This window comes from Lepidothrix coronata, unplaced genomic scaffold (genome assembly GCF_001604755.1).
Source record: "Lepidothrix coronata isolate B3197 unplaced genomic scaffold, Lepidothrix_coronata-1.0 Scaffold396, whole genome shotgun sequence".
NCBI classification, from domain to species: Eukaryota; Metazoa; Chordata; class Aves; order Passeriformes; family Pipridae; genus Lepidothrix; species Lepidothrix coronata.
Genome location: NW_016690576.1, coordinates 129652 through 137831, shown reverse-complemented (window position 1 = coordinate 137831; position 8180 = coordinate 129652). Strand labels below are relative to the sequence as shown.

General features: G+C 52.9%; 1 protein-coding gene across 3 annotated transcripts in view; it reads left to right on the top strand.

Annotated features, from left to right (window-relative positions):
* The first annotated feature begins 388 nt into the window (after positions 1 to 388).
* The window catches only part of GPATCH8 (G-patch domain containing 8), a 54571-nt gene continuing 46779 nt past the window's right edge, over positions 389 to 8180 (top strand). For 2 of the 3 annotated variants that reach the window (XM_017839297.1, XM_017839298.1), the window contains exon 1: positions 483 to 498. Coding sequence is in view for 1 of the 3 variants with exons in the window: in XM_017839296.1 (XP_017694785.1) it covers positions 454 to 498 (45 nt within the window). In the remaining 2 variants the exon portion in view is untranslated. Of the gene's footprint in view, positions 499 to 8180 lie in introns of all 3 variants that reach the window. The other variant, XM_017839296.1, reaches the window with a different exon arrangement.

Sequence of the window (8180 nt, the reverse complement as noted above, 5' to 3'; positions counted from 1 at the left end):
TGTGTGTGTGGAGGGTGTGTGTGTGGGTGTGTGTGTGTGGAGGGTGGGGGGGTGTGACGGGGAGGCCGCCGCGCACCGCGCCGCAGCTCGCGCCCTCATTGGGCTGAAAGGGGGAGAGCGCGCCGGAGCGCGTGCGCCGTGCCCCCCCTCGTGCGCGCTGCCTCCGGACACGCAGCGAGGCTCGGCGGGACGCGTAACCCGCCGCGGCGGAGCCGTAGGGGGCTCGGCCGGCGGTGCGAGCCCCTCCCCGCTCTCCCCGCCGTGTCGCCGCCCCCGCTGGACCGGAGCCGTTCTGTGCCGCCTCCGTGAGGGGGCGGCCCGGCGGGTCACGTGACCGCGCGCGCTGCTGGCGCACGTGACCGCGCGGCGCATGCGCGGTGCGGGCGGGGGCGGTGCTGAGGGCGGAGGCGGCGGCGGCCGGAGCGGGGCCGGGCCGGGTCGGGCCGGCGCGAAATGGCGGACAGGTTCTCCCGCTTCAACGAGGACAGGGATTTCCAGGTACTGTCCCCGCGGGGCCACGGGCCCCTCAGCGCCGCCCCGAGCCGTCCCCCTCACCCCCCGCTCACCGGGGCTTTGTGTGCGGGGCCCGGAGCTCCGCCGCGGAGGGGAGCGCGGGGGGCCGGGGGCGGCTGTCAAGGTGACACGGGGGCTGTGGGGGGCAGCGGGAGGGCGTGTCGTGACGGCGGCGGTGACCCGGCGGGGTCAGCCGATGAGGGGACCCGCCCCCCCTCCCGGTGAGGAGTCGGACCACCACCCGGTGACGGAACAACCCACACCCCTCCCGGTGAGGGGATAACACACACCGCCGGTGAGGGGTCGCATCACAGCCCCCCCGAGAGGGCACCAACCCCCACCCCCCGTGACGGGACCGACCCCCATCTCGGCGAGGGCTCGGACCCCCCCCGGTGAGGGCTGGGATCCCCCTGGGGACGGGACCACCCCCCCGAGCCCCGCACGCCGCTGTCCCAACATTTGCCAGCGACCCCCCTTCTCTGTGGAAAACGCCTCTTCCTTCTCATCTCATTTCATCCCTCCCCCCCCCAGCCGACAACATCGGTGTTTCAACGTAATTAACGCCACTGCTGCCGTTTTTAAAAGGGGGCTTAAATAAACAATGCGAAAATTAACGTTGACTCATTAAGCCCGAACAATGACATGTTGTTCTCTGACTTCAGCCCGGGAGAGTCTCGGGGTTAGGAAGGAAAACAAAAGGAGCGAGGGTAAGGCGGCTCGAGGAGGGCTGTGGATGGGCTGGTTGGTGATCCCTTGTTTCGGGAGCCCGCGGTTGGGATGGGGGTGCTCATCCTCGCTCGGGCCTTTCACCTAAAGCTTTGGGAGGGTTTTTATGGTGTGGAGCTTGCGTAATTCTGCTTAATCTGGCATTAAGGTGCAGCCTTGGGAGCAGGCAGGACATCCAGGAGTGACTAATTTATGGTGCTTCCGGATGTTTTAAGGGATGCACGTTTTAAAGATCGTTGTTAAACCGTGTTAGAAACACGAAGAAATAGGTTTTCAGCGTGTTTGTGTGCATTGCCTGGTGTGTGAATGGGGGTTTGGCTCCTGCCACAGCCCCAAACGCGGGCTGGGTTGCATCCTGTATTTCCTTAAACGAAGTAATGAGCCGTAATTAACACTGAAATAGTCCGATTTGGCTTTGAAGTTCGTGTTTCAGGAGCTGGGGCGAACAGGGCTTGAGAACACGTGAGAGATGGGGAACGTGAACCAAGTCGGGTACCCAGGGAATGGGTGAGCTCTGCAGTCGTGTCCTTGCCCTTTGTGGGGCAAGAAAAATAATTGTGGTGGCAAAACCTGTTACTGTGTCGTGGCTCTGGGCTTGCAGAGGGAATGTGTGGTGATGTCAGGTAGGAAACAGGGCTCCATTCCCCCATCCCGAAATCTTGGAGTGCCCAGAGACAATAACCAGGTCACAGCCCTGTGTTCCCTGGGCACTGTTTTAAACTGGGATTTATCCGTGTCAGATGCCAGGCTTTTATTGTCTTTCCCATAGGATACAGTGAAAAATAAAAAGGCAGGGCTTGTTTTTATGGGAGGGTCACTTCTCTGTTCTCCTCTCCCTGAAAATGTGCCAGTGAGAAGACAGACATTTTATTTTGTGCGTTAAAGCTTCCTTTGAGGGAAAAGTGGAATCGGTCCCCTGGGAAGAGCAGTTTGAAGCCGGTTGGGGCTTGCAGGGGATCGAGGGTGAAAACAGTGAGCTGGGAAAGAGCAGATCCAAGGGGGATTGGCCAAGGTCACGCTGAATTGGAGGGAGCTCCAGGTCCTGTGGACAGGTCAGCAGTCTAATGATTTTTCTGAACTGTAGTTCAGTTCATGGAGGAAGGCTTTTCGATGAGAAAGAAGGAAAAATAAGGTTCAAGGTTGCTTTCAGAGAAGACTTTCTGACTTTTTTTTTTTTTTTCCTATTTAGATGGTGGTCCCCTGAGATAGAACACGGGTGTGGGATAAAGGAAATGCTCATTGTACCAAGTGTTTGCAGGGCTGCTGTGACCGTAGGTACAAACACACCCACCTGTGCCCCTAGAAAATACTGCTCTCAAAATACAGCAAAAATAAGACTCTGTTCATGCAAGTCACCAGTTTGGATGCAGATGCCTTGCAGGAGTGTTCCTGTCAGTGTCAGGGATGCCCTTTTCACTCAGTTCCAGTTCCTCAGCAGGTGAAATTTGTGTCTTTGGAGGGGATGTGACTCCAAATGTGACCCCCTGTCCCTGCCAGGCTGGTGAGACCCAGGGAGCGTGGCCAGAGGGAGATGGGCTCTAAAATTACACGGCTTGGAGAGGGATGGAGGCGTGGGGAGGGGGAGGGAGGCTGGAGGGATCTCTCGGGTTTCGTTCTGGGGTGCTCTGCTTGTGATCTCAAAGTGAGAGGATGTGTAATGTTCTGGAGAGAGGGAGAGAAACAAAAGGTCAGGAGTAAAGAGTGTGGGTCAAAGGAACCCTTTAGCTGCTTGGAAGAAAGGCAGATGCCTTGGGATTAGTGCTGTGGCTAATGGAAGAGAGTCTCTGGGTGAAAAAAAAAAGCCTTTTAGAGTTCTAATTATTGTTATCAGCCACTGAAAAGATTCTGCGTTGGGAAGATCTGTTTGGCAAGATGAGTGTTGATGTGGGCAAGGGAGAGCTGGCAGTGCAGGGTTAGCAGAGGTGATCCTCGGGTTTCTGAGCTCCTGATGTGCTGGAGAAAAGTGGATTAAAGGTTAGAGAGCTGCTGGGAGCTGTTCCTCCCTCCCCTGTGCCTTGCTGAAGGAAGATCAGTGCGATCAGGAGAGACAGGAATGGAAACAAACAGCACTGGAGGGAAATCGGTTCAGGAAGGAAGGACCTAAATCAGCTGAGAAAGAGAAGGTATGAAGGGTCTGAAGGGCATGAAAAGGTGCTGAGGGAGAAGGGTTGGGCAGAGAGATCAGCTGAGAACTGGAGAGAGAAGAGGGAGGGGGGGACCTTCCCATAACTGCAGCCAAACCAACGTGGTGGGCGTGGAGAGAACTGCAGAAGGAGTGGAGATGCTCTCATGGAATTAGGTAACCCTGTGGAAAAGAGTGGCTAGTGTGGGGATAAGGAAGTCATATATCCTTAAAGATAAAGATGGTGGTGTGGAGGGAGAGGAGGAGTTATTCTGACCCATCTCTGTGGTCGGGTGGAAGGAACCTTGAAGCTCAGGATGGTTTGGGAGTTGAAATTGCCAAAGGAGCAGGAATGGCCCGGGAGGATATCACTGCAGTGAGCTGATTAAGGGCTTTGGGGGTTTTCTTACAGGATTGTCTCGCTGTTGCTGTGCTCTGTAGCTTTAGAGGCTGCACTAAAGGTGAAGATCCTCTTCCCTTTTTCCCTAAGCTCTCAAACCTCAGAGAACCTCGAGGGAAAGCCCCTGGTCCTGGGTGTGTTTTGAAGGTGCTGAACCTGAGGGCAGCTCCAGTGAAAGGCCTTGAGCTGTGCTCTGCCTGTCATACGGATCTTTCCCTGGCCAGGCTGGCACAGCTCTTCCTTTGGGAGCCTTGGGCAGGGAGATGGATTAGTGGAGGAGGAAGGATATCCCTGACCTTCCTTCTCTTGCCTCTCTCCAAGCTCTGCAGTGGCAAGTGAAGTCTGCTGAGTGGCTCACCCAAATAAATCCCAGTATTTTTCCATTTTCCTTACAAGAAGGGTTATTTTTGAGTGGGATGCTGACAAGCTTAACCCTTCAGGCAAGGGGTCGTGGAGTTTGTCATAGTTCTGTCACAGGCTCTGTCACTTGTCTGTGCCACTGTCCCCTTGACTGACAGGCTTCCCTGGGAGAGACAAACAGGAACCAGTTTAACTTCAAGGAATTACGAACAATAGCTGTAGATTATGCCAACAGAATATTTTAGAAACATTAATGAAAGCTGTGTGAACACATGAGACTGCTGCAATAAGTAAATATACATTTTAGTGCTATTTTTGTGCTTGCAATGATTTTGTTCTTTAGATTAGCTGTGCAAACTCAAAGAATAAATATTATGGATGTTTCTGTATTACTGAAACCCAGTGGAGCTCCCACTTACTCCCAGATGTTGAGAAAATGTTTTCTTGCTGCCTCTCTCTCCTTTCCATTGTTGAAGCAGAAATATCACGAGCCATATGTGTCTGTGTGTACAATAATTTCCTCTTCCTACGTACATTGCACTTACTGGCATCATTAGCCAGACGGAACACAGGCTGTTCTGTCTCGGGGTTTTTTACTGCTGTGTAGTCAGCACAACAGGACAACACTTCCACCCAGCAGGAATACCTGGTTTTCCCGACTGGGTGGAAGTGGAAGCTCGGCTCTCCCTGCTTATTCCAAGAGGATAGGTGGGATTTTTTCTTCCCCTCCGCGAAGGATTTGAACAGCTAACCCAGCACATCGCCGCTGCTGCTTCCAGCAGGTTGAGCTGAGTGCTGCTGGCAGGGGGATTTTATGCTTTTTAATTGGCAGAGTGTCAGGGATAAGTTGTGTTCCCAAGCAGCTTAGGCAGCGCTTTGCCGGGCAGCTGGGAGGGTTTGAACCCTAATGAGTGTGTGCTCTGGCTGCAGCTCCATTTCACTTCCCAGGTGCTGCCTGAGGGAAGTGCATTTGGTTTCCATGTCCTTCAGCAGGCCTGGCTGCTCGGGGGGAGGTGGCACAGGCAGCTGATGGCTCCTCTCTGCCGCTGCAAGGAGATAAATGGGGTCATTTTGTCTCGTCCGCCTTGACTAATTGGGAGAAGAAAAACTTAATGTGGGGGAACGAGGATTGGAATCTCTGCAAAACGTGTTACACTGAGCTTCCAGCAGATCCAAGATCCTGGAGTGTGAATTTGCCTTTGGCAGGAGTAGCTGCAAGCAGTCAGCCAGCCTTTTCCATGGGCTGTTTTCTAATTGAAGAATTAATCGGAGATTTTTAAAAATCTGTTCATACTGTTTGGAGATGCTCATTTTTCATTAGATTGGGATTATATTTCTGGTGTGGGCCCGGCACAGGAGGAATATGGCTCTTACCTCCTTGGCAGGACGCTCTGACCTCTCAGCTGAGCAAAGCTGGAACAGCAGGACTGTGACTGGTTTTTTTACCTCCCTGTGTGAGTGAGGAAGGGAGGAGAAGACTGGGGGAAAGTGTTATAAAGTAGATCAAGAAGTATTGGTTCCAGTTTTAGAACGTCACAGGAGGGTCTGAACTTCAGCGTGCATTTCTGGGATTCAGGTGGTGAGTTAATTTTATTTAGACCTTCTTTCCTGTCTTGGTTGTGCCTCTCCCCACTCTGTGTTGTCTGTTCTCCAGTGCCGTGGCTGAGTGAATGGGAAAGGAAGCACTTTCTTCTACAGCCCCACAAACCATGTCTGAGCTACCTCAGCTGCTTCTGAGTCACCCCCTGCAAAACAAAACCCACCCTGCTAACCAGGTTCCAGCCACCCACTGGCTGGGGATGGAGAGCTTCAGGAGTTCGTCAGATAAAAAGCACCTCTGCAGTTCTTGGGCAGCACTTCCTCGGCTGAGGCTTTTCTCCTACCACACAGTTTAAAATCTGTGGTGATTCTTGGTACTTTCCCCCTTCGAGCAGCTCTATGGGCAATTAATTTGAGATTCTGGCCATTCACAGTTTTAAAGGCAGAAGTTGATATCAGGATGCCATTCAAACATCCAGCTATCACTTAACCTTCAATTCCCATCGTTGGATCCCGCTCTGAGTCCAGGAGTTGATGTTTGGCTGCAGTATCTCTCTCTTGAAGACAACTGGTGATGGGGAACATTTTCCTTGGTAGATTGTTCTGATCGTTTAGTCACTGAAATGTTCATTTTCCTTAATTCTTCTTGTACATTTTATTATATTCAGCTTTTCATTGTTGTTTTTTATGTCCTTCTCTGCTTTGCCAAAGCACACATCACTATGCTGTCTCCTCTTGTATGAGGGCATATATAGCATTTCTGCTCAGTTTTAGCTTCTTCTGAGAACCTTAACAGCCTGACCTCTGAATTCTCTTATAGTAGGGCATTTCCCCTTTGTGTTGTTACAGCTCTCTGCATCTTAAATTGTCCACACTTGTGACTATAAAACTAACACAGAAGAGTCTAGAGTAGACTCTTATCTGTATAACATCCAGAGATAAACATCTTTTTTACTACTTTATTCCTCTGTTGCACACCCTTGGACTGTATTTTTATCCTTTCTGTTGCATGAGGAGGTTTTAAGTGGGATTTCTGCTGCCTGCTGGGTGCAGCCCTGTGCTGTGGCTGTGTTTGTACAGGGCTCTGGGAAAGCAGACGTGGAGTTGGGGACTTTTACACGGGGTCAGGTTGCTCTGTGCAAACACATGGTGCATTCACCCTTTGTTGGGCTTCCTGATCTGCAGACTGAGCTGGCTCTGTGTCCTCTGGTCATTGATAAAAGCACTGAATGGGGTTTGAATCCAGTTAATGTGCTCCTGAGCGAGATTTTCTGCGATGCTTTGGTTTAGGAACGACCCTTTGTCGAGTCAGACACCACACTAAGAAAGAAAAGAAGGCAGGAAGCTGGAAGTTTGTAGTGGTAAATAAATTACACCCTAAATATGAAATGATTAGCACCCTGTCCCATCAGGGCTTTTTCTCTTTCCCTTGTGCTGTCTGGTGGGGTCACACGCTGGAGGGAAGGGATGGGACATCCAGAGGGACCTGGACAGGCTGGAGAGGTGGTTCTGTGGAAACAGCACAAAGTTCCACAAGGCCAAGTGCAAGGTCTTGCCCTTGGTCAGGGCAATCCAGGCACTCTGGGAGAATGGATTGAAAGCAGCCCTGAGGAGAAGGATTTGGGATGTTGGTTGATGAGAAGCTCAGCGTGCCCTGGCAATGTGCTCTGGCATCCCAGACACCCCCCCGTGTCCTGGGCTCACCCCACAGCGTGGGCAGCAGGGGAGGGGGGGATTCTGCCCCTCTGCCCCTTGCAGAGCTGCCTCCCAGCAGAGGAAGGACATGGAGCTGATGAGGTGAGTCCAGAGGAGGCCACAGGGTTGCTCTGAGGGCTGGAGCTCCTCTGCTTTGGAGCCAGGATGGGAGAGCTGGGGGGGTTCCCCTGGAGAAGGGAAGGCTCCAGGGAGACCTGAGAGCCCCTTCCAGGGCCTAAAGGGGCTCCAGGAGAGCTGGAGAGGGACTGGGGACAAGGGGGAATGGCTTCCCACTGCCAGAGGGCAGGGTTAGATGGGATACTGGGAAGGAATTCCTCCCTGTGAGGGTGGGGAGGCCCTGGCACAGGGTGCCCAGAGAAGCTGTGGCTGCCCCGTCCCTGGAAGTGTCCAAGGCCAGGTTGGATGGGGCTTGGAGCAACCTGGGCTGGTGGAAGGTGTCCCTGCCCATGGCAGGGGGTGGGAATGAGGTGGTCTTTAAGGTCCTTCCCAACCCATTCCATGACTCTGTAATTGTCTGGAAGTCCTGCTTAGCCATGAAGATGTGGGTGCTGGAAGCTGCAGCACCTTCTGCATCGAGGCGTGTTAACAAATGGCAAAGAGAAACTGGGTGAGGCCAGTGCTGATGCTCTTGGGTGCAGCTGTGAAGGACTGCAGAGCATCCCTGTGTGCTGGAACAGATCCCCAGCTGCCGTTGGTGCAGCAGAAGGAATCTGGAAGACATGGAATTGTTCTTGTTTGGTGCCAAATTATGCAAAGCAGGGACCTGCCTCTGGCTCCCACTCCTTGTGGTACAAGCTGTTTATC